At 36.7% G+C, this 27643-nt stretch overlaps 1 protein-coding gene across 1 annotated transcript in view; it reads right to left on the bottom strand.

Moving 5' to 3' along the window:
- COL24A1 (collagen type XXIV alpha 1 chain) overlaps positions 1-27643 on the bottom strand; it is a 378533-nt gene that overhangs the window by 195902 nt on the left and 154988 nt on the right. Inside the window, exon 24 of the mRNA XM_036755470.1 lies at positions 20478-20531. Within this exon, the coding sequence (XP_036611365.1) occupies positions 20478-20531 (54 nt within the window). The remainder of the gene's footprint in view (positions 1-20477; positions 20532-27643) is intronic.

Here is a 27643-nt window from a genome sequence, read left to right as displayed (position 1 = left end):
CAAACCGACTCCAGTATCTCTGCCAAGAAAACCCCAAATGGGGACACAAAGAGTCAGACACGACTGGAAAATGAATGAAAAACAGCACATGAACTTACATTAATCAGGACCTAGAACTTTGAGGTGGTAAAGCACTTTACAAACTCTGATTCATCTAAACTATACAATAACCCTGTGAGACAGTTGTATCAACATTCCCATATGGCATATGATGAAAATGAGCATCAGGAAGGTGAAGTGTGTTATCCAGCATCAACGCAGTTTTGGGTCCCATGTATGATTCCAATCCATGTCTGTCCGACTCCCAGTCCTGGGCCCTCTCCATTTTGTAGTGCTACCTCTATATGGTCCTATCTTGCTAATGGTTCTGCTTGCTAATTGTGTGTCCCTGGGTAAGTCATTCTGTGAACCTCAGTTTTCTCATCTATAATCCCTACCCTGCTTACCTCACAGCCCTGTTGTAAGTCTCATGAGCTAACATACAAGGAAAACTTTTTGTAAACACTGAAGTAGGGCATAGTTAATATTGTTTCAAATTGGCAGGTAATGATTAGGTTGTGAGATTGAAAGAAAAAAATGCCTTGATTGCATAACAACTCCATTTAGAATTTGGATTCAAAATGAATTAGTAATTTACATTAAAAAAATTTAAAAATCTTAAAGTATACTTTAAGCTAAAACTTTTTTTAAAAGGATTGTTATTGAGTCATTTCAATTGTGCCTTACTCTTTGTGACCCCATTTTGGGGTTTTCTTGGCAAAGATACTGGAGTAGTTTGTTATTTCCTTCTCTAGCTCATTTTACAGACAAGGTCAAACAGGGTCAAGTGACTTGCCCAGGGTCACACAGCTGGTAAGTGGCTGAGGCCAGATTTGGACTCATGAAGAAGAGCCTTCCTGATTCTAAGCTCAATCTACTGTACCACCTAACAGCCCTTTTAAAGGATTACAACCATTTAAAGCTACTTCTTGCCTGTCCTGTTGGATCCTTTTTGATCTTGACTGTTATCCAGTTTGTTAAATGACACATTTTTGTGTCATCTGCAGATCTGGTGAGTGTGTTATTCGTAGCTTTATCCATATGATAAACATTTTAAACAGTGCAAAAACAGATCCCTGGGGGTGACCCCCTGGAGGCATCATACTGATGTGGAATCATTTACAATTGCCCTTTGAATCTGCTTATCCCATCAAGTGTGACTTCATCTGATTATACTATTGTCTTATTTATAACTTTCTCCAAAAGAATGAGATGCTTTATCAAAAGCTTAGCTAAAATTGAAATAAACCAAATCTATAGCAGTCTCTTCATCTCCTAGTTTAATAATCCCACCAAAAGAGATCCTGTTCTTGATAGCCACGGGACTCTTTGCAATCACTACTTCCTTGTCTAGATGTTGGCCAGCTACCTCTCTATTATCCATTCTAGTGTGTGCCCAGAGATCTAAGGCAAGTTTACTTGTCTATAGTTTGTAAATTCTCTTCTCTTCTCTTTTTTGAAAGTTGGGATGATATTTGCCCTTCATCAATCTTGTGGCCCTCCTCCCATCTTCTGTAACCTTTCAAGTATAATTGCCAATTCTTTCCACATCCAAGGATATAGTTCACCTGGATCAGGTGACATGACTTCCTCAAAGACTGTTAGGTGCTCTTTTACTGTCTCCTTTCTTATCTCGGATATTGATTCACTATGAACCATGTTTTGTTTTGTCCCTATTAGTGCAAAGGTCATTCTCCTTTGAAAAGAAAACACACAAAAATCAAACTGAGGAGCTCTGCCTTCTTTCTGGCCATTATTATTACTCCATCCAACTCAGGCTGTCCATTCTTTAATCCTTTTTTTCTTCCAACATAGAAAAAATTCCATTTTTGTTATTCCTTACTTCCCAATTTCATTCCTGATGCTCTTTGCACAACTGTGCCAAGCTTCCATGTTCATTTTTTATTGCTTGACTTTGCTTACATTTTCTGTACATTTAATCAGGTAATTAGCTTCATACATCTACATCAGTCATCTTTCTTCCTCATCGGAATTGTTTCTCTTTGTGTCTCTAGAATTTCATTCTTGAGCAGCTACCATCCCTCATGGGCTTACTTCCCTTGAAACAATTTAGTTCATGGGAACCTAAGACTATTTTTTATGGACTCTTTTAACTCTGCTTTTCCAAAGCCTAGTGTACATGTCAGACTCTGCCCAGATTTCCCTTTCTTGTCTACCACAATGTCTAGGGGGAAGCGATTATTTTTGCTCCAGGGTTTCTACCCTTTCCACCCAAGCAACTAATTCTTCCATTAGTGTGAATAAGATCCAGAATAGAATTTCCACTTGTTTCTTGTTCCTCCATCTTTGGAATGATGAAACTTTCATTAATCAAGTGAAGAAATTATTAGCTGGGCTGCTTTTTTTTGAGAAGAGAGCACCTGAAGATATCTGTATTGTGGAATTTTTGCGTCACTACTCCATCATGCTTCTTTGCCATGCTTATGCTCTGTTCCCAAAATTCTCATCTATTTCCTCTTTGTATCCTGAAGCAAACATCGATGACAAAATCATTTTGTTTCTCCCTCCACTGAGCTGTACAAGCATCTCATGCCATCCTTTTCTCTACTTGTTTCTGGATTTCCTCATATGAGGGAAACTTTTTTTTGCCTGTAATGCATGTACATACACACACATATATATGCCTATATGTATGCGCACACACACACACACACACATATATATATGCCTATCTAAATGCCTATAATGTTTATATGTACCTACAATGCCCATAATTTTGCCTATCATGTCAGTTTCTTTTTTAAAAATTGAGTATACCCATCTAGACCTACAATCTCTTCTTCCGTTTTGTCTCAGTATGTGTCAGCGATACCTAACATGGTCAAATTTGCTTCCTTCACATAAGACCTTTGGTTATTTTTTGTTGCCTAAACCTTGGACATTTGTCTATAGACATTTGAGGCCAAAAGTTTTGCTACTGGTTCCTTTCTTGGACTTTACCTTCTATGAATTTCTGAGGGTCTCAGTTCCTATTTTCCTTCCTTTTCTTTAGTTATTCTCTCTGTTACCTAATTTAGTGATCTATCATAATCAGTCTTTTCCCTTCCATGCCATTCTTAGTTTAAAATTTCCAAAGTGTCAAGGGCAATTGAAAGGTTGCAAACTTGGATATTTCAAATATATGAAAAATAAATTCTAATTAATATAACAAATACAAAATAACACATGAAATAATTTAGTTAATGTAACATGAAGAAAATATATATGATGTGATATAATGATTTGATAGGATATGATATATGATATGACACAACATGATATGATATGATATGTCCAAAGGGGAAAACAGACTGTGAGCAGACCTAGGTTTTTTCAATTCAATAAATATTTTAAATATTTTTATTTGTTTTATTTTTTTTTTGCTTTTATACCACTTGCCTTTCTTTCTCCTTCCTTCTCTAGTTAGCTGTCCCAAATAAGTAAGATTTATAATGACAAAGGCAAAAAAATACTCAATTCAGAAAAACCAACAAAAGCATCAAGCATATTTTAGGGCATATGCAATATTCTATATCCGTTCAACAAATGTTTAGTAAGCACTTAGTATTTCTAAGGTACTGTGGCTCAGTGTTCAGGATACATAGATGAAAAATAAAATTAGTTTATAAGTTAATATAATTTAGATCCTTACTAATAGGTTTGAATCCTGGCTCTTCTGCTTGCTACTTATGTAACTTAGGACAAATCACTTGACCTTTCTGAGTCTCAGTTTCTCCATCTGAGGAGTCTGTACCAGATGGCTTCTAAGGTACCTACCATCGCTAAAGACTACATCTATCTTTCACTTTCCTATCCTCACAGTGCCTAACACCAGGCTATGTATACAATAAAGCATTTAGTAAACCGTGGATGATTTCAGCTGTTAGATAGCATAAAATGATCTTAATTGGATAATTAAACTTCCAATGATCCATTTTTAAAAGTTTTCTTCTCTAAAAACCAGAAGGGGACAGATGTTGCAGTATGGACTATCTTTTTTTTTTGCAAGAGCAAATAAGAATGCATGTATTTATTTGTATTTTGTCCAAGGAGAGGGGCTTTTTAGAGGGGAAAATTTGGTTTGAGATGTATTCCCAGGATGCAGTTACAGGACTTTATCCTCTGGCAATTGTAGAAATGCTTGACATATCAGTAATATGCTGAGTCTCAGAAGGAAAGTAATAAAAAGCTTTAACATGACCTTTTTTGAGTGAAGATAATTTATCCAAGACTTGATGCCAAAAAATATTAAAAAGTATAATAGTAATAAATTTGTTTTCTCTGTAAACTTAAAGGAGAGAGCAACATATAAATTGCAAGAGAGGAAGCTATTCCACCTTCAGAGAAAATCATGAATGGAAAAATCCCATTTTCTAGTCTGAACACATGAATAAAAGCATCTCTCTAGGTACTTGGCTCATCCTTCATTTGGTGTTTAGACTTTTTTTAAACCATGATTTATGGTGGAAAATGCTTACATTTGGTCATTGCTACTCAGGTATCTTTTTTTCCTTCCAAAGCAAAAAAAAGTAGCAGCTGAATTCCATATGTGTACCTTCCAGAAAACACAGCTGAGACAAATCATGTCCAAACACAGATGAAAATCAAATTCTTTACTCTAAGTACTGACTTAATATCTGTGATCCAAATGCAACTTATTTGCATATGATCTTTAAAACACATTTGAAATAAGTTCTGTGAGAAATTCTAAGTCAATTTAAAAATCTGTTTTTGATTATGTTGCAAAAATCACTTACAGTTTGAAATCCAATTATTCTGACAATACTGTTGTACATTAATTCAATTCAACAAACTAGATCATCCACATCCTTGTGGCAGTCACCTAATGGCCTCAGGTCATTCTCTCTTCCTTCTCAAGAAGTTCAGTGCTTGGTTCAGTTTTACACTTGAGGACTTCCATATACATGTTGAGGCTTCCTTAAACATCCTGGCTTCCCAGCGCAATAATCTCATCTCTTCAACCTGCACTTCACCTCAGTCACCAACTACATACATAGGAATAGTCATGACCTTCACCAATTCATCAGTCTAAAAGTATTCTAACTCAAAAATCTATAACTCTAAATTTCCTTTTAACTCATTAGAACATTTCTTTTAATGTTGCAGATTGTCCTCTTAAAAGTTTGCCACAGGAGGTCTACCCTACACTGCAAAGGCTTTTTTTCCATTCCTCTGCGATTAAGAGATCGCTGAACAACTGGGGTGACTCCTTGTTATCTCTGACCCTCACCAAATGACCAGCCCATCATTTCTTTCTATGATACATTTCCTTGATAATCTCTTTTACTCACATTCTTCATCAAAGATCCTTATTGCTTATATCTTGCAGCCTATGAACACCTATCACGTACATCTCCATTGTCCTCTGGGTAATATTTATTTTTAGCTCTTCAAAGACTTTTGTGCTCCATGTCTCAAACCCATACAGCAACACCAGCAGAATGATGCTACTAAAATTTTACTTGTTTCTAAGAGAAATTTGGAATTGTCAAAAGACTTTTGCAGTTTCCTTAAGATGATCCAGTGCAACCTTTTCCCTCTGCTAACATTTATTTTAACTTGTCCATTTGCATTGTCTTTCCCAGACAGAAACTCTAGGTTATCCATCCAACTCTATCATAATCTACGCAGTAGACATGCTTCATTCACTTGCTGCGTGTGTGTATATGTGTGTGGCAGGGGGTCAGGCCAAGTGTTTTTGAATGGTTGTAGATTTTTTCCAGGAGATGCTGCAACCAGCAAGACGTCATTTGGAAGACCTTCCCAAGCCCAGGGGATCTTCATTTTAACTTGGATCTTCTATGTCACAGTAGCAAACAGTTTTGGTGATGATACAATTTTCTGGTTTATACCTTATTTGATGTTTATGATCAGAAGGTTGTTAAACAGGTTTGTTTCTGTTAATTCTTTTTAAAAATTTTTATTTTTGTTAATTCTTTCAAGGAATATTGAATGATTTTGGTATATGGATTGGAGACATCATGTTGGAAAAGAGCCTATAAGGTGACATTTTGCTCAAATCAAATGATTTTTTCATAGAAATAGCTTTTTTTGTTCATGCCCCTAAAACCACTATAGGGAGTATAGAGCAGTCTTTCTCTGGTGACCTGACCTACTAGTGTGTATGTGGGTTTGGAGAATAAGGCCGTATATCTTGCAATATCAAGTTTGTTCTCTACATTGTTGTTCTACCTCCCCTATAAATAGGCAGAAGACTGTCATGTCAGAATCTAAGTATGGTGGCTCCATTGCACTGGACGAGGAAAAAGCATTTTGTAATCTTTGCAGGTATTTTCCATTTTTCTTCTGTTCTTCTCCTTCTTCTTCTTGTCCTTGAATGCCCTCAGAATAACTTTGCTTATCTGAATCTCTTGCCAGGATTTCTTTTAAATGGCTTTTATCCTCTTCTGCTTCTGTCTGCTTCATGAGATAGTTCTCACAATCTCCCATCATTCTTCTTCATAGGATTTTACGTGCAAACAGACACTCTAAATCACTTAGCTTTGGCTGCCCTCTCTTCCTCCTTGACAAACAAACCAAGCGTCTGCTGTCTGAAGTGATTTCTCAGTCCTTTTGTTGTTCTTGTGGCAGTAGACTTAATTTTGGTTCAACTTCTATATAAAATTATTGTAATCAGTATCAGTGTCATTTGCTTAATTCAGTACTCATTTTAATGACCAATTATTTGTTTAAATAGTTTGGTATTAGGTTGCTTCACTTCTACACTATATCTTTTTCTCATTAGTAATATTTCTTCTGCTTCCTAATTCTGATTTTTCCTCTGACAATTCACTCATCTGCCCATGATTTAGGGATAAATCCTATATCGATAATGTCTTTTTCTGTCTGTTAAAATATGATCAGTTTAGTTTGTCATGATATCATTGGGTGCTTGGCATGTTCAGCACCTATCAATTTTTTTCTTGAAGAAAGTGTTAATGGTATAAAAATGTGAGAATTCTGTATAGTTTACAAGTCTTTGGCTTCTCTTCTATTCCCTATATCATGCTTTCTGAGCAATCCACTTTTAGATTGACATCACCAAGTATCGAAGTGTATCCTGATTTAATTTGTAGAGTCTTAGTGATTTCTTCATAGAATTTCTCTGCTGCTGCATTCTCTGCAACCAAGGTTGGTTACATGGTTATGTTTTTGTAAATACCCATCCTGAGTACTGTAATATGAGTTGACCAAAGTCCCATGAAATAATGTTTCTTGTTATCTTTGGATACATAATAAAAACCAACTATGACAGCTCCTTTAAAAAAAATCTTTCCAAGGAGTATCTGTGAATCATTCTTCCCTGTACTTTTCCTCTTTTTTCTGGTTTATAGCAAGAGTATCAAGTTTGATATAATTCAGTTCTTCTATGAATAGGTCTATTCATTGGCCATTGGACAAAGATCTCGCATTAATGATATTCACACCCAAATTAAAGTTTATAATAGATTAAAGAAAAAAAAAACAACTGTGTGATTCTTAGAAATCTCTGGCCCCCTTTCCACCAATCTACCACTGTCACTGTAGAAATGAAAGAGCACTACACAGAATTGAAGGTAATTTTGTATTTTTCTTTGTTTCCAGGGTTACCATGTAAGCCTAGACTATGTTATTTTCAAATCATACTGGCATCTACTGAGCTTGCAGTATGCTAAAACCTCTAAATTTTTTTTTCTAAATGAACTACATCTTCTCTACCTTACACTTGTGAAGTTAATTTCATTTTGAAGCTAAGTATAAGATTTTTACGTTTGTCCCTATTAAATTGTGCCTTATTTCACTAACCCAAAAATGTTTTAAAAATGACTTGAACTTATCATGGGTATCCTAGATATTCTTTTACTATCTTCTTCTTCATTTTGGATTTCAACCTATTTGCTATTTTGGGTCTATCCTTTTAAGTTAAAAAAGATCTTTATTCTTAGCAGAGAAAACAAATAAATTAGTTGAAACAATCAATTTCATTACTTTTTCCATAAGGGAAATACAAGTTTTTAAAAAATTACATTTACAACCATGTAAAATTCTTCTCCAGTTATATCTGTCGTCACCCTTTAAAACAATGAGAAAAAATGCGTGGAAGGATACTTGGTGTTATCCACTTTCCCTAACTAGAGGATTACAGAATTTCTTATATTGAACACTACCAGGAAATGGAACTAGTACATTCCCTGGAGCCTCTTTTATATGTATTTGAGTTTGGCTCAGCTGACAGTTAAATGACTTTTCTTCACCACATAATAATCAGCCAAGAAATAGTATGGTTTTCTTAAATTCACTAGTGATCTCCTCATTGCCAAATCAAATAGTATTTTTCTTAAGTTTTATTCTTCTTGGGTTGTTAAGGCATTTGGTATTCTTGAACTTTCCATCTGTCTTCTAACTATCTTTTCCCTTGATTTTCTTAACAAGCTATCTGAAAGCAATCTATGGAACTTCAGTGCCCAAGGTTACAATAGTCTTGTGGCTGTTAAACTTAATAGTTTTTCTTCTGTCTTCACCCTCATTGTCCTCTCTGCAGCAGACAAAATGTTGATTACTTTCTTCCTCCCATGTAGGATCTCCCTTAATTTCTTATCCAGGGCCAAAGGATCACAAATTTGTATGGGGAAGAGATCTTAGTTAGAAGTTATCTAGTCCCACCTCTTCAATTTACAGGTGAGGAAACTGAATCCCAGAGGTCAAGGGACTTTCCCATAGTCATGTGGGTAGCAAGTATTAGAGGTACAATCTGAAATCACATGAAAGTGGGAAGGTCATCTGACTCCAGATTTAGTTCTCCTTCCACTGGAAGATACTGTCTTCTGGGTGACATTTTTTATCCTGCTCCTTCTCTTACATGTCCAAACACTCTTTCACACTCTCCATTGCTGGATCACCATTTATGTCCTGATTCCCAGGCACTGAAGTCCCCACAGGATCTAACCTATAAGAATCTTAGGAATACTTTGGAGCAGAAGGAAAAGGAAATAGTTCAATGAATTTGTAACATATTTGTGGAAATCATCATGATGAAAGGCAAAATTGTAAAGCGTTCATGAAAGTTTAAATAAATACACAGGCATTTGGTTGATAAAGGGGGACTAGTGGAAATCAGGTGGCATTTTCTTTAACCTTTGGAGGCTGATATCATGGGAGGGTCACCCACATGCCTTTCCATGTACCACCCAGTCAGAAACAGCAGCCGTAGCTGAATGGATCATTGCATCGTGGATACTAGGCTTAGAACCGGAAAGAAACTTAGGGAAACTTAGGCCCTACTTCTTATTTACAGGTGAGGAGATTAAAGCCCAGGAAGTAGAAGTGACTTGCCCAAAGTCACACAGAACACTGGAAGAGTTAAGATTCAAACACAGGTCCCGTGGGCTGCCTCCAATAAAGGATGGATAGAGTGGTACATGAAGTCAGGAAGACTTGAATTCAAATCCTGACTCAAACACTTACTAGCTGTATGACCCTGGGCCAGTCACTTATCTCTCTGCATCTCAGTTTCCTCATCTATAAAAGGGAGATGATAATAGCACCTACCCCCCAGGGGTTATTTTCTGAGGATCAATGAGTTGACATATAGAAAGCACTTGGCAAGCCTTAAAGTGACATGTTAATGCTAGTTACCATCATTATTATTTAGCATTTCTTATTTTTATTAAGAATGGTATCATATGGGGCGGCTAGGTGGCACAGTGAGTAGAACACCGGCCCTAAAGTCAGGAAGACCTATGTTCAAATCTGGCCTCAGACACTTGACACTCTTACTAGCTGTGTGACCTTGGGCAAGTCACTTAACCCCAAATTGCCTTGCCTTCCCCTCTCAAAAATAAAAAAAAATAAAAAAATGGTATCATATAACTGTGTTTTTCCAGCAGGAATAATTATTTCATTTCCCCAGTTAACTATCTTCACTGGCTTTTATACTGAATAGAACAACAAGCCTAAACATTTTGGTATTCCAGTAAAAGACTTCTCATTTTCTTTTGCCCGCCCCCCACCCCAGCTACTCTAACATAACTTTAGTCAGTATATTCAATTCCATGCTGCCTCACACAAATCTTTCATATTTCTCATTCTATACTTTATCATGTCCTTCCCCCATCCCCCACAACATCCTCCCTTCTCTTCTAGGCCTAATTCTACTCTTGAACTTGTGTTCCTTGTATGCCTCACCCCTCAGCTGCCATGTAATACAACCTGTTGGTTTTTTATATTAGAATCATAGAGTCGGAAGTGAATTCAGAGGTCACCTAGTCTAACCTTATGCAAAATATGCTTTCTTTCTGGTTTCTTCAAATGGATTGTAAGCTCATTAATGTCAGGAACTATGTCATTATCAGGTTTATATCCCCCACAGTGTCCACTTATTTAATCTCAAAACACCTTACAATCCTCTTACAGACTCAGGAGATTTAGATTTGGAAGAGATCTATCTGGTCTAATTCCCTTTTATTACAAAGAGAACCTGAGTTCCAGAGATTAAATGACGGGAATAAGGTTACACAAATGCAAGTACAGCCAGGATTCAAATCCAATGAACGGAATTTCTCTGTAATTATGTTAATTTTATTCATTCTTGGCAGAGCTGAGAACATGATCAGTCAGTCAAGCAGCATTTATTAAGTGCTTACTGTGTGCCAGGTACTTGCTAAATGTTGGGAATACCACATCAAAAACATAGTCTTTACCCTTGGAAGGTCATATTCTAAAGGGGGAAGCACACGCAAACAATGATGCACGTACAAAATTTAGACAAATGGAAGGTAATCTCAGAGGAAGGACATTCGTAGTAGTAGTAGCAGTAGTAGTAGTAGTAGTAGTAGTAGTAGTAGTAGTAGTAGTAGTAGTAGCAGTAGCAGTAGTAGTTGTGTGTGTATGTGTGTGTGTGTGTGTGTGTGTGTGTGTGTGTGTGTGGTTGGCAGGGAGGAAGAAATACCAGGAAAGTTTTCTTGTAGAAGGTATAATTGGAGCCTAGTCTTGAAGGAAGTCAGCAAAGTCAGGGAAATAGCATTCCTGGCACAGGGAACAGCCAGTAAGAAAGGTTGTCGAGAGGAGAGTCATGTGCAAGGCTCTGCAAGAAAGCCATTATTTTTGGATTATAGAATATGTGAGAGGACTAAGGTGTAAAAAGAGTAGGAAGGTGATAAGAGGCCAGGTTAAAAAGTTCATTAAAAGTTGAACAGAGGATTTTGTATTTTATATTTGTACTTGGAAGTGATGGGGAGCCACTAGAGTTTAAGCGAGGGAGTGATAAGGTCAAACATGCATTTAGAAAGACAACTCTGGCACCTGAACGGAGAATAGATTAAAGTCAGGAGATACTTGAAGGACAGAGACCAATAAGATACTATTACAATAGTTGAGGCATGACATTATGAGGCCAGGATGATGGCTGTGTGAGTGGAGAGATGTTGTAAAGGTAGAAAGACAAAGTGCAATAAGTTGGCTATAAGGAATGCAGTCAAAGATGTCACCTAGGTTGTGAGCCTGGACAACTGAGAGGATGTGTCACCATGTAGTTTGCCCTCAGTAAAAGGGAAGTTCAGAAAGGGGCAGGGCTTCAGGGGAAAAACAAATTGTGTTTTGAACATGTTAAATTTGAGATGTCTTTGAGACATCCAGTGCTAGATGTCCTATAAGCAGTTGGACATGCAAGATTAGAGGTCAGGAGAGAGGTTAGAATTGGGCAATCATACATATAGAAATGATATTTGAACACGTGGGAGCTGATGAGACCACCATCATGAGATAGTGTAGAGAGAGAAAAGAGCCCAGCACGGAGCTGGGGGTGGGTAGGAATGTGGAACCCCCATGATTACTGAAGGTGATTTGGATGAAGATCCAGGAAAAGAGAATGATAAGTGGCCAGCTTATGAGGAGAACCAGGATAAAGCAGTATCACAAAACCTAGAAAGAAGTATCAAGACAAGGAGAGTGATTGAAAGGATCAAAAGTTGCAGAGAGGTCAAGAAAGAGGAGGATTGAGAAAAGCCACTAGACTTTGTCAAGGAAGAGATCATTGGTAACTTTGGAGAGAGCAGTTTCATTTGAAGGATGAAGTCACAAGACAGGCTACAAAGGGTTTAGAATCAAGTTAGAGGAAAGGCAGCAGAGGAACCAATTATAGACAACCTTCCCAAGGAAGTTAGCCAAAAAGGTAGGAGAGCTAGGTGATGATAAGTAGGAGAGACAGGGACATGGCTGTAGGAAGTAGGGAAGCAATCAGTAGACAAAGGGAAATTTAAGATTAACAAGAGATTCTTCATGTGGGACAGGAGTAAAGGAGGAGATAAGAGCAAAGGGAAACTGAGTGATGTGAGATGGAGAGGAGGTATAAAAGAATTACTTTCCTCCAGTGAGTGCCCCATTGAGATTATGTAACATAAATTTGTGAGGGACCTAGGCAACACTGTTTCTTGATTTTCTTCAGCTTTGTTCAGCTGTATCTGAATAGGAAGGCAGCAGATGGTGGAAGTAATCCAAATCTGAGGCTTGACAGGGCAAGATTAATGATAAGATAAAAGTCTCAAGAGAAGAGGACAGTATAGAATTGAACTAGTTCACCAAGAGGTAAAGATGGGAAAGGAAGGGGAGAGTAGCCAGTAAAGGAGTGATGGCCTGAATAAGAACTGAGGGGTCATGGAAATTTTTCATTCTTCTAAAAATCTTTGTTACCAGGAATCTTGGACAGGGTGGGAGGAGGAATATAGTTGGAAAGTAAAGTAATATAAAAATGGAAGACAATAAAAATAAGAAAAACATTGAAAAAAGCTATTTTAGTTGTCTCATCCCATTTGATAGAAAACAACTGTCTATATTTACCAAAAGTATCATGCTAACTTCCAACTTTTTTGGCTCCCTCTATTGCCCAGGGATGTCAGTAGAAGAATCAATGCATGGACAAAACTGTTCTCCCACTTTGTTAGTTGCATCCCCCCCCACCCCCGGACTAAAAAGAGATAAGGATGTTGGATTCCTACAAGTATGCTGCTATACTAAGTCTGTTTTGAAGAAAGAAGTAAGACCTGAATGTACCATCTTTCATTTCTGAGAATTAGACATATCTACCCAAGGAGGTAGGGGATATTAAAATCTCATGTTCCAAAACATACAACTTTTATCTTTTTATATCTCTGGAATTCCTATTTCTTTGAAGGCTTGGATGTGCAGATATGTAAACTTCTTTGGCCATATGGCAACATACCAATTTGCCTTCAATAAGCAAAATATTGGGAAGAGGCAAATACATACTTGGAAGTATTTTGAAGTGACATTTGTTCAGATGGTTTTCAAAGACAATCATCTTATATGCCAAAGGCAAATAGTTCAGATTTACATCCAAGGATTTGAGATTGTTTTAATTCTATTGAACAATGGAGAATTGAACTTTAGAATAGACACCACTAATCCAGAGAGATAAAGCAGCTGTATATGTTGTATGATTTTTAAGCATGCCCTGGAGGTTTTTCATCTAAAAACATACATCCCCACTTGCTTGGCTGGGAGAATCATGCATTTGGCTTAGGAATTCTTGCTATAATAAAATAATGTCAACTGAGAATACAAGGAAGTGATCAACCATTTATAGCTCAGTGTTAATTTATCAGATTTTTTCAATATAATGCAATTCAATTATCATGTATTTATTACCTGGTAAGAGTAGATTCCTGGCATTAAGGAGATCAGTAGGTTAGAATAAGATAAGTATATGTAGATTTGAGGGTACAATGACTCACGTTGGGTTGGGATGGATCAGGCAAAGTTACATGGAAAAACACTGAATTGTACTTAGTACATATACATATATGTATATATACATATGTATATATTACCATATTGTATATAGTATTGGAATTGGACCTTGAAGGGATGGAGCAGGGAGTAAGGCATTCTTAGCATATCGAAAACATGAGCAAAGAATCACAGAACATGAACAACTGAAGAAATCTTGGAATCCAATTATAGTAGAAAATACTTTCATATGTAATGTAATATAAATACTTATATTTTTGATAGAAAATATTTTACAAATGAAGAGACTGAGTCTCAGAGAAAATTAGTGATAGAGAATATCTACTTAGTGGTAGAACCAGGACTAGAATCCAAGTCATCTATTTGAACACAAGTGCTCTTCGATCCCACAAACTGCCTTGTTAGTCATTCCCTGTTTTTACCCCAGCCTTTAGTAACTGATTTTTCCACTACATTATCATTATGCTTCATCATGAAAGGGAAGTGATCCTGGACTCTCTAAGGTTAAAAAAACAAAATGTTGTTATCAGTTATCTGATCTGTTCATAGACCTGGTCATGCTACTTCCCCATTTAAAACTCTTAAATGGATCCCTCCTGTCTGTTAAGTAAAGTGCAATTTTTGTCTGGCAGCTAGATAGCACAGAGGTTAGAATGTTGGGCTTGGAGTCAGGAAGACCTGAGTTCAAATCTGATCTCAGATATTTAATAGCTATGTGATCTGCAGAAAACCACCTGCCTCAGTTACCACAGCTGTAAAATGGGAATAATAACAGAACTTACCTCCCTATAAAATAGGATTTAAATAGTTATGGTTGTCATCCACTCTAAGCAGGGACACTTATCCATTCCTTGATTCAATTGAGTTCAGTAAGCATTTATTCAATGCCTACTGTATGCACTGGTTGAGATATAAAGTTTAGAAAAGATGTAGTCATTTCTATCATGAAGCAATTAGTTTACTATGAGTATGGTAAACACGCAAGTAGCTACAATACAAAAATAATGTATTAAACTGTAAATTCATGAGAGACACAAATAAACGCTTATGTGATGGGCAAAAATTCATACTTACTGAGGAGAGCAGAAAAAAAATGTTGGCAGGAGGTAGCATTTAAGTTGGGCTGTATTAGAATTCAGTAGGTAGGCACAGGACGGAGAGGGGTTTTCCAGGAATGGGGAATAGCATGAGCAAAGGTGTAGACATGGGAAAGTGAGGGCGCATAAAGAGGATGATAAATAGGTTACTTGGCCAGAGGAAGGAGCATATATGGGAGAGGAACAAGTGATAAGACTGAAAAACTGGGATAGAACCAAATTTTCATATCCTTGAAATTAACAATGATGTTGAAGCTGCTAGCTAACACAGTGCTTTAAAGTTTCAAAGTGCTTTATATATATATGATCTTACTTAATCCTTACAGCCTTGGGAGGTAGTTGCTATTATTATTCTCATCTTACAAATGAGGAACCTGAAGCCAAGAGAGGTTAAGTGTCTTGTCCATGGTCATACAGCTAGTGAATGTCTGAGGCCAGATTTGAACTCAGATCTTCCTGACTCCAGCTCCAGTGTTCCATCTACTGTGCCATCTAGCTGCTTCTACCCTCATAATATATGGCAGTTGGTCAAAAGAAGCAGGGATCATTAGCTTCAACAATAGACCTTAGAAGGAGAATTTTAGCTGTGCCAAAATTTTGGGCCAGGTTTATAATACTGCATTCAGTGTTAGGCTAAGTATATTAAAAAGGACATTGACAATTTGGAACCCATCCTTTGGAAGGTTCTGAAAGGGAGTAGAAAAAGAAACAATTGGTATGATTTGTAAAAATGCAAATTTCATATTAAAGTAAGGAAAAACTCGCTAAAAATTAGTGCTATTTCAAAATGGCATGGGCTACCCTTCATGAGAATCAGTTCCCTCCTTCAAGCAAAGGTTGAATGACCACTTGTTGGAGGGGGGTGATGGTTGAGTTTTAGAGGAAACTCTTATTCATGAATGAAAGTAAGTAGATGGCTTCTGAGGGCCTCTCTAATTCTGAGATGATGTGTTTTTCTAATCAGGATGGTAAGCAGCCTCAAACCCACCATATGATTACTGGTTGAAAAAAGTGGGGGATGTTTAGCTCAGATGAAAGTCTAATAACAGGAGGGACATTACGTATGTCTTCAAATTTTGGACAGGTTGTTATAGAGAAGAGGGAATTAGGCTTCTTCCCCTTGGCCCCAGAGGGTAGAATCTGCAGGAATTAGAAAGATTCTGGCTCAACATTAGGAGCAAATAATAGCAAATAAAGATTTCAAAAAGTGGAATGGAGTCTCAGGTTCTCGTTGTTAAGGATTTTCAAGTGGGAACTAGATGACCATTTACTTGTTGGGAATGTTGCTGATGGGATTCACGCATTAGCTAAAGGTTGGATTAGATCATCTCTAGGTGCCCATTCCACAGTCTGTAATCCCATCCACTTCTCTGGAAGGCAAGATAAACTCAGAGGAAAAAGCTTCTTCGGTATTTGGATCAATTAATATTTTAGAAAGGTAGCCATATTTGCCAAGCAGTCATCTCCTTGTGCATCCTTCACTTGACCTTCACGAAGGAGGCTGCCTTTCTGTTCCTGTCACAATAGCATAACACTTTTTACAATATTGGCACTTAATAAAAATTTGCTGAATGAACAAATGAAAAAGTGACATAAAGCCAACAAAGTGACACTTGGGCCTTTTTTAAACAAAGCAATTTCTAGAGCATGTTTGGGGCAAAACGTTGTGTTCCATACCAGTGCAACAAAAGGTCTTTATGATGATGATCCTGAGTCATTGTGAAAAAGTCAAACCATTTCCTATAGACTCCATTTAAAAATGCTTAAGAGTACATATAGTATTCTAGCATAGTTTTCACTTTAAAGACCCTTGGCAAATAAAGAGCTACATTTCCATTTTGCAGAAATTTCACTCACCCAGAATTCCCTCCCTTCTCACAACAATCTTATCATAGATAACTTAAACGTTACTCTGTTACTTTGTTTTATTTGTTATTCTAAATGTTACTCTATTTTACTTTAAAACTAAGTGCAAAGATTATTTCGAAATATGAATTTGAAGTAATAGTTTTCTGTGCATTTTAAATTAGACATTTTGACAGAATGTGCCTTGATTAAATCAATCAATCAGGCTTAGACTACACTAAAAGACATTTGTGTAGTGAGTGACATGAATACTTTGTCCTTTTGGAAGCTGGAGGAGAGATCATCAGTTGTCTGCTGCCCCTGGAAACTGGCTAGGCATTTGGCATCCTGGGTATTTTCTTGGTTTGCTTTTCTTGATCTGTAAAATTAGTCTGACCCTAAAGCATCTTTCTCAGTTTTATGGTATATGCGTTACTTTATTATATCCTCACATATCCTACCCTCTCCCTTCCCTGGCTCCCCTCCCTTGGCTTGTACGTTTGAATGAGAGCGAGCTTGAGAAGTATTCTCTTCATGTGGTATGTGACTCATAGGACAATATGACTGCAAAGAGAACCCAAACTTAATATCTCTGAAGCTTCTATTTCAAGTAAGCTTCCAGGAAATAAAGCAATTATAAATCAAGCATGAAGCCAATGTCTAAATTGTTACAAGATATGCAAACAATTCTGATGCATGTTCATAGATTACTTAACAGAATGTTGTCCACTATGTGACATCAACAGAAAAATGAAAGAAAGAATACAAACAGTTTGGAAGTAAACATTTTGCAAAGTTCAAGGTCCAAAGTGGAGGGCATCAAATATGCTTCAAGAACAGATATTAAATGTAGCATTAGGAACCTAATGTAAATCATCTTGCCCTAAGCATGAGAATATGTTTCTAGTATTGCTTTTCTTTACGCTATTTTCTTTTTATTCTTTTAGCAGCTGGGTAGTATAGAGAGTAGATAGAATCTTGTGTTTGGTACAGAAGTACAAAGGTAAATATTTAACAACCAGATCTTGGGGTGGGGGTAGGGAAGGCAGGGAGAGATGTATGCACAATACATTTTCAGGTTTAATCTACATTACTGACATTTTCTCCACTGCTTTCTCAAATTTAGATTTAAAAACAATAAATCAAGCCCTGATTTGTAGCATTTCCTGATTTCCAGTGTAAATGCTCACACTGAAAATATGACAACTGGCTCCATACAGCACATCGCTAGTTTGGAGTCTTGAAGACTTGTTTTCAAATCCTGCCTCAGACACTTAATAGCTGTGTGACTCTGGAAAACTCATTTAGCCTCTTCTGGCCTCAGTTTTTTCTTACCTAAAGTGGGGTAACAATAGCACTTATCTCACAAGTGCCATAAGGGTCAAATGAGATAATATATGTCAGCACTTTTTAAACCTCAAACTGCTATATCCATGTGATTGATGTTGTCATTTTGAGTCTCGACCTGTGATTTGATCAGTGTAGGAAAATGTAGGCATGGAAACATTCCCTTCATCTGCAATTTAAGGTCATACAAGAATTGCCTGGAGCACTGAGATGAGAAATCACTTTTCCAATTGTCATGTAGCTAGGATGTGTCAGAGACAAGATTGAAACCCAACTCCTGTGACTCTGAGTCCAGTGCTCTATCCACTATACCACGCTGCCTTTCTGATCATAGGGTTATTAGGGGTGTGCTAAGGGGTGGGTTTGGGGAGTGAGGGAGGAGGCTCTGTGGAGATCTGCCAGGGACAAATTGTCTAATTGGCCTGAAGTGTACATGAAAAGGGACATGAAAAGAAGACATCCTAAAGTTAGCTCCATTGAAGGAAATTCGAGGAAAGGCCAAGTGAGGGAAGCCCAAGTAAACTGTTATCGTGGGCAAGCCCAGCAATTAAGAAAACTGCAAGAAGTAGATATTTGTTTAGTGTATAGCATGGGTGAAGAGATGAATGACTTTCCTAACCAAGACTTATGATTTTGCTGGGGGGATGCTTTCTTCATTGAAGCAGATCACAACCTCTTGGTAGATGGTCCTTGTGAATGACTGTTGTCAAAAAAATTCACCATCCAGTGGCCAACTCTTTGTCACAGAATGTCTCAGAACTTAGGTAGGGTGGTTCTCAGACTTACAGAAGTAGCCCATGCTATTTTCTAGTATAGGAGAATTTAGCCCTTTCTAATTTAGGAGAAGCTACATGACTTTGTCCTCACTCTATCCATTGCACAGTCTGTGAAAGCCCATGGTCACCTCCACAGGAAAATGAGACATAAAGGAATTTTAGTGGAGCAGATAGGGGATAAAAATTGTTTTAACATGTATTTGGGGGAAAATAAAATGTTACATAAAAAAGGGGCAGGGGAGTAATCCTGTAGGGATAGTAGCAATAAGCATATTTTTGATAAGTCAGAATGATAGTTGGTAACAATGAAGAAATTGTGAATATAAATATTTCTGCATTCAATCAGAGCTTAACATGAGTATTCTAAGAGGTGCATGTTAATTAAACTATTGTTAATATCCTGACTCAATCATATATCATGTTGGGGTCTGTGCTAATATGATCTCGGGAATTGAAAGGGGTGAACAAATTAGATTCAAGTGTTCACTCCTACTTTTTGGGAGACAAAAGAGTAAAAGAGAAAATAAGCTTCAGTATTAACACTTCAGTGTCCCAGAGGACCCTTGTGTGACACTGAAGGACAGAGGTGTTAATTTTATTGGCCGCCATAGAAAGGGGAAAATAACCACCAACATCCAATCCATCTAAGCTAAATATCCAGTCTAGGAGGCTAGAGTTGGGTGAGGCATAGCTTAATTTGGATGTAGTCATTTATCCCCTAATAGAAGAATTCTCCAAGGGAAGAAGAGATTAATACCAAAATCTACTGGAGAATTTCTACTCTTAAAAGAATTAAAAGAAGTATAACATTCTAGTATGCAATAGTCTCACTATTTAGTTCTCTGTGCTACATCTAGAGAGCATCCAGAAGAAGGTAGCCAGGTGAAAGGCCTCAAGTTCATGCCATGTAAGGAAAAGTTTCAGAAACTGATGATGTTTAGTCTAGAGAAGACTAGATTGGGTAGGTTTGGGGAAGGGAGTAAGATAGCTCTCTTTAAATTGTTCAAGGGCTGTCACATGAAAGAAGGATCTGATGTGTCCTTCTTGGTCACAGATGGCTGAATTAAAAGCAATGGATGGTTTTTGCAAAGAATAAATTTAATGTAAGGAAAAACTTAATAGTCACAGCTATCTTCAAAAATGGAATGGGTGACCTTAAGAGGTAGTAAGTTCCCCATAACTTGAGGTCTTCAAGTAAAGGTTGAATGACTACTCATCCCTAGGTAGCCAAAGGAGTCCTTTCATTTCTGAAGGATTCTTTGATCCCTTTTGAACAAATTCCTGTTGTCTCAAAGACTCTGACTTTCCAATGGGCAAAGCTCTGTGGGAACTTTATAGCTAGAATAGAGAAGTCTTCCTTTGGAAGGAGAAGAGAGAGCTGGAGACCATATACTCTGTGTTCGTTCCTCTGCCCTCACCAGTCTAACTTCCACAGTTTAACAAAGATCATTGTCAGATAGTATTTAATGCAACAAAAAGATTTAATCTAATCTGTGTACATAGATATTAAACCTGAAGTGCTCCCTTAATACTGCTATGCATTTTACCAATTGAACTTTGGTTTAAAAACATCTGTTTTAATTTTATTATTCTTTCACCAACATTTTACCTCTGGTCCTGGTGGTCCAGATGGTCCTTGGGGGCCTGGGTCACCTGCTTGTCCCTAAAAATTGAAAAAAAAACCAAGGATAAGAATTCATATAATAACTATAATTTATGAAGAAACAAGCATATAAGTTAGCATTTTACAATGCAATTATGACCTTCAAAGTTTCATTGGTTTACCATATAAAACTAGCAAAAATACATACTATTTATTAAAAGGTTTCAATGTCATTACGAAAGACTTTTCATTATGAAAAATATTTTCATGTATATTCATCTTTAAGTAAGATTAATATAAAGTAAATTAATGTTAGTGACTCAGAAAAACACCCAGCTCCTCTAAAGGTTGCATCTGAGATCATTCTCATTTTCTCTAAACTTCATTCTCTTCTAATCTACTGGCTACTTCCCTCAGTCTTAAAAAAAAGAAAACAAAACACCTTTCTTTAACCCTTCTCCCTACTCTCCCCTCAAACTAGCATTTTACATCCTGGGCATAGAGTTGGCCCAAGTCTTTCAAGTCATTGTGAATGAAGCTCTTCAGTGTTCTGGAATATGATGCAATCACCATAATGGCATCTTCAAACAGGTGTATCTGGAGGACCTCACCACCTATAAGGGATTCCTTCTTGGACTTGGACTCTGTGCAGGATCTGAGTGAGAGGCGAGATAGTGGTATACACCTTTGACAAACATATGTCTCTCTGTGTTATGACTAACTTGATATTAATAATCAGGGGGTCATGGAACAAAGTTATCACTGTTGTGAAATCTATCAAGGAATCTTGTACGATTTGGGCATACCCATGAAAAACACCTTGTTAGAAGAGAGTTCTTAAGACAGAATTTTGCTCTACTGAATCAAAACCTTTTTATTGTAAACAAATAATACAGTGAGATTTTATATGCCTTATACCTTTCAGTCACTTGAGTGAATATAAAGATGTGATCTACTATAGATTATCTTTTAAAACCTGCCTGTTCCCTTCTCAAACCTTCATCAAAGAGGCCATCAATAACACAGAACATTATTTCCATCAAAAAAATTAAAGGTGGGAAAGTAGGAATTGAGTCAATAATTACTGTTATTCTCTAGGTTGCTTTCCTGGGGGTAATAATAAAATCTATATAGTTTTTGCACATCTTTGGTATCCTGTCCTCTTTCAGACACCTTGAAAATGAATGCCTTTAACATTGTGATGTGCCTAGGATGGACTTCCTCTCTGTGTTCTTGGTCTAGGCCATTTACTATGATCATTTTCACAGTTAAATTCTTAGAAAGTGACATTTATTCTCACTGTCTGTCCTTCCTCTCTTCCTATTTGCTTCTCAATCCCTTGAAAACTGAGTACTTACCTCACTCAGCAGAAGCTACTCACTACAAGATTACCAACCATCTTTTAGTTACTAAATCCAATCATTTCTCTGCCCTCATCTTTCTTTACCTTTCTACAGCATTTTACCTTATTAACACCCTGCTTTTTAGGTACCATTCTCCTTTTTATTTTATGCTCTCGTCTGCTTCTCTTACCTGACTGGTTACTTCTCAATCTCTACTGCTATATATATATATATATATATAATATATATATATATATATATATATATATATATATATATATATATATATGTATATGTATATATATATATATATGCCAATCCACATCTCTTCTTATTTTACAGTTCCAATTTAATATCCTATAGGTGTTTCAAACTCAACATATTCAAAATGAAACTTCATCTTGCCCCCTAAACTCACCACTCTTCCATACTTCATTTCTGTTGGAGGTACCACTATTCTCTAGTTAGCCACCTAGTTGGTTTACCATGCAGGTATTGTCATTTGATACTTCATTCTCCCTAAATCCTCAAGTCCAATCATTTACCAAATCTAGATTCTAACTTAATTTACCATATGTCCTTCCCCTTAACTTCACTCACTTCTTTTCATCACTTCTTTTCTAGGTTGTTGTAAGAGCCTCTTAGACTCAGCTTTCAGTCTCTTCTTGCCCTGATCTATCCTCCACAGAACTGCCAAAATGCTCTTCTTAAAGTGTGTCACTGCCCTGCTGAGGAACAATTAAAGAGCTCCTTCTATTGAATCAATGCACTGTCCCCTTGCCTCTCTTGCTACATGTCTTAAATATCTAGGGTATTTTCTGGGGAGGTGAGCTATGGCTTTGGGAAAAGAAAGATTGACTCTCTTTCTCTTCAACATATTCTAGTGTCAGAATCCAGGCAAATAACTAGACTTAAACACACCAAATACTTATTACCTAAAAGAAATACTCATAAAAGTCCCCTCTTTAATAAAAATTGGTTCATAAAAATTCTCATTATAAAATAGATACACCTGGGATTTAATTTTGCAAAAAGCCTATTAACTTAGAAAAATGATTAAATATTATTAGCTATTAAATTATGAAAAATATTATTAATATAGCTTTAAAAAGCTATTATTTCTAAGTGAACTTATACATACGTACTAAATTGCTTTTAAATTCATTTATACACCTTGCTTTTATAGAACAGACTCTTAAAATGCTCATAGAAATCTTTTACAAAGTGCAGTCCCTGAAGTTTGCTAACAGAAAGGAGAGAGATGTTTTTCAGCATTAATTATCACATGAACATTGATCCTTCCTTGTATTTGAATAGTTTTGTTTGATTTCCATGTTGACTTTGTTTACGTTATTGTGGTACCTATGTATATTGTTCTTTTGCCTCTGATTTCTTCACTTTATGATTCTTACAAATCTTCCTGTGTTTCTCTGAATCCATCATATTCATTATTCCTTACAATGCTCAACATTCCATTTCACTCGTAGCTTAATTTGTCCAGTTATTTCTTATCATTGCTCACTTATTTGGCTCATTTTCCAACTCTTGTTTTAGTGCAAATAATGTTGCTAGAGATGTTTTTGTACATGTGGTTATTTTTGTGCTATGAATAACCTACTTCAGATATAGTAGCAATGTCATTCTCTGTGTCAAAGGGTGTAAGCAATTCGATAGCTTTACTTGCAAAATTTTAGGCACTTAGCAAATGCGTGGGAATTCATGGTTTTGTATTGAATACTCTTGATGTTATGCTGTGTACATGGAAATATGCTCTTTTTGTCTATTTTTAAGTTCAAATTGAACAAGTTTTTTTTAAAAAAGAAGTCTGTCTTCCTATATTTCCTCTAGGTTTTCCCCATCTTTTACCATTCATTCTAGAGTTGATAGTTGTAATATGCTACCTGAGGGTTATTTTAACTTGCATTCTGCTGCTCATTTTCTGCTTACTTTGTTATCAAGAGTTTTGTTGTTTCGGAAATTGTTTCTATCATCTGAGTCCTTACCTATTTAGAAATAGCTTGTAATCTTATATGTTTGTCAATTTTCTATTATTTATGTTACATGTCTATCAGAGGTATCTAATGGGAAGATGTTTCTCCAATCAGAATGGGTCCATGCTGCTCTCTCTGCATCAAGACCTATCATCCCTCTCCTATCTGTCCTCCACAAGTTACTAGAGTAATGCTCCTAAAGTAGAGATTTTACCATGCTGCTCTGCTGCTCCAGGAATTGCCTTTTGCCTCTGTGATAAAATATAAACTTCTTGGTTGGGCTTTTCAGAATCTTCAAAATATGGCTTCAGCCTACCTTTCTGGGCTTATTGCTCATCACTCTTTCACATATTCACCATTCCAGCCAAGCTGACCTACTAGCCAGCTGTTCTCTCTACATATATTTATCTCCTGTCTCTCTGCCTTTGCACTCATTGCCCCTCATCCTGGGATGCACCTCCTTCTTATCTCCACATCACAGAACGCTTAGCTTTTCTTCAAAGCTCAGCTAAAGTGCTATCTTCTTGGGGAAGTCTATTCAGCTCCCCCAAGTTGGTGGTTTCCCCCATCTTCAAAATTAATTTGTATGTCATTTAGATCTAATTTTCTTGGTATATATTGCTTTCCCCAATAGAATATAAGCTACTCGAGGGCTGGAGCTATTTTATTTTTTCTTTGTTTCCCTAGCACCTAATACAATCACCTGTTGAATAAATGAATAAAAATTGACACAAGTGTAAGGGAATTAAGAGATGGTTGTCACGAGAGGATATCAAAGATGTGGGGGAGAATCCATCAGACATTTTTATCCCAAAAAGATAACCTAAGGAATATTGGTGATTACCAACTCATGTGCCTACTTTCTCATCTCAAAAATGTTTGTGAAAATAATCTATAAATACACTGAGAATAGTCTCAATGAAGGCATTAAAAGACAATAGGCAGATCTTCCAAAGCAATTTTCCACAGTAGAACACATCTTTATAATCATATACTTGACTGTAAGGTATAGAGAACCTAAGATAGCACTGTGTTTATTGTTTCACTATAACAAAAATATTGATTCAATAGAGCAAAGCATTACCTTGAAGACTTTCTTCCAACAACACATCTAAATCTCAGGTATAAACTTCATACAAGATTTCATGAAAGATGCAACAATAAAGACAACTTTGTTTGACAATCTCCTGATGATGAATATCAATCAAGACATAGAACAGGGAGACATGCTCACCAAAGGTGTTTGCTAGTGTCATGGAAGAATTCCAGTGCAGAGTCCAAGTTGAAGAGGGATTTCCTATAATGGTGGAGTCCTCCAGATGCTCTTCTTTGCAGATGACCTTGTGCTGACTGCATCAACTCTCAGAACACTGCAGAGCCTCCTAAATGAGATATGTAGTTATGTAAGAGATTGACCTAATTATATATGAAGGAAAAAATAAGTGGAAGAAGAATTTTGATTGTCCAAAATATGATATACAGGAGGATGGACAACTTGGAGATGTGACCCATCTGTACATATCATTGGGATAGGAACTGCCAATGGACCATGAGCTGGATCCACAATTGAACAAGAAGAGAGTGGCTTGTCTTTGGGAAATTACACAGATCTTTTAGGAATCCCAACTTCTCCCTGAAACAAAATGTTTTCCCTCCTTACTCCTGCCTCTTGGCTTCCCTAACTTCATTCAAAATTCAATTCAAATACTATCTTCTGCAAGGGCCTGTCCCACTCCAATTCCTGCCTATCTTCTAGTTGCCTTCCTTTTGGGATTATGTTCCTATACCTATGCATGCATACCATACTATCATATCATCTATCTGTCTTTATGGATTTTATTTTTCCCCTTCCATCTACTACCAAATGAAAAAAAAACCAAAAGAGTGAACGATAAGACTGTTTTAACATATATGCATATTCAAGAAAAACAAACCCCTTCATTGGCCATATCTAGAAATATATGTCTCATTCTGCATCTTGTCTTTCACCTCTCTATGAGAAGACAGGTAGTAAGCTTCACAACTGGTCCTCTGCAATTGTGGTAGATCATTTTAATCACAATTCTTAAATCTTTCAAAGTTGTTTGTCTTTTCAAGTGTTCAACTGGCTCTGCTCCCTTCACTGTGCATCAATTCATACAAATCTTTCAGGTTTTTCTAAAACCATAATTTCTTATGGCAAAATATTATTTCATTACATCAATAAACCATCATTTGTCCAGCCATTTCTAGTTCTTTTCAAGTGCAAAAAGAGGTGCTATAATTATTTATGTCCATATGTGTCCTTTTCCTCTTTATTTGATTTCTTTGGGGAATTGGCCTAGGAGAAGTATGTATAGTTTAGTCATTTTTGGGACGTAGTCTCAAATTGCTTTCCAGAATGGCCAGAGCAAGTCACAGGCTCCAGCAACGATGTGTTAATGTAGTTATTTTCCTGCAGTTCCTCCAACAATTAATTTAATCAATTAAACTTATTTTTATCAATTAATTTAACAATTAATTTAACCAATTAAAATGCTTTCTATAATTATTAAAGATTTAGAGAATTTTTACATATGGGTAATGATAACCTGGATTTCCTTCTTTAAAAACTACTTGTTCGTGGGGCAGCTAGGTGGCATGGTGAGTAGAGCACCAGCCCTGGAGTCAGGAGGACCTGAGTTCAAATCTAGCCTCAGACACTTGACACATGTACTAGCTGTGTGACCTGGTGCAAGTCACTTAACCCCAATTGCCCTGCCCCCGCCCCTCCCCCAAACAAACAAAAAACTGCTTGTTCATATCCTTTGATAATTTATCAATTCTGGAATGGTGCTTATTCTTAGAAGTTTGAATCAGTTCTTTAAAGAAATAAGACCCTTTAAAAGAGAAATTTGCTGCAAAATTTCTCCCTGTTTCCATTCTTAGTTGCATTGGTTTTGTTCATGAAAAAACCTTAATTTTATGTAATAAAATTTGTCAGTTTTATTCTTTGTTGTCCTCTTTATACCTTGTTTGGTCATTAACTCTTCCACTTTCATAGATTTGAAAGGTAATTTAAATTTAAATGATGTGATCTTTCATAGCTAGGTCATGTCAAGTCAATAAGTCAGTAAGCATTTATTAAGTACTTACTATGTACCAGGACCAGACTAAGCAATGGAAAGATAAATAGAAGCAAAAAGAATGAAAGTCCACTCCCTCAATCAACTTATATTCTAATGGGAGAAGACAACACACAAAAGGAAGCTGAAAGACACGGGAAGAAGGCAGGGGTGTGCTGGAGCCATTTCATACCGGCTTGCAAGACTTGACTGTTAAATTTTTATTGTGTGCATATAGACCTCAGAAACTAGCAAAAGCTACAAATCAGGAATTGATTTGCTTTATAGATTGTCTAGACTTAAGAAAAAGTTGGAGAAGATGTTATTGATGCAGAGTCAACTTAAAAGTGATGGATACATTTTTCCCCCAGAGAACAATTTTTAAGCATTTTCCAGAATACTCATGGCAGAAGAAGATAACCTTGCTTGAGGCACAGCAGAAATAGAAGTCTATAGAGGAAGGAGCAAGACCAGAGAGGAATAAAGGAGTGAATGTGGCTGTTCTGAGCATTCCTTAAAATGGAGGCTCTGGGGGGAATAGATCAAGCAGCATAAGGGGCCGCAGGGGCAGAGAGATCTTCCAAGGTGAGAATGCTGCTAGGGAATGATGAAGAAAAAAGTCCAGAGAGTCAGCAGTGGGGTCCAGAGAAGAAGGGAGAAATTAACCTTGTATCTACCATGCTATATAGTGTGAGGTATTCATCTATATCTAATTTATGCCAGACTGCTTTTCATTTTTCCAAATACCTTTATTG

The sequence above is a fragment of the Trichosurus vulpecula genome, chromosome 4 (genome assembly GCF_011100635.1).
Source record: "Trichosurus vulpecula isolate mTriVul1 chromosome 4, mTriVul1.pri, whole genome shotgun sequence".
NCBI lineage: Eukaryota > Metazoa > Chordata > Mammalia > Diprotodontia > Phalangeridae > Trichosurus > Trichosurus vulpecula.
Note: the sequence above shows the minus strand (reverse complement) of the source record. Positions and strands in the feature narration are given on the sequence as shown.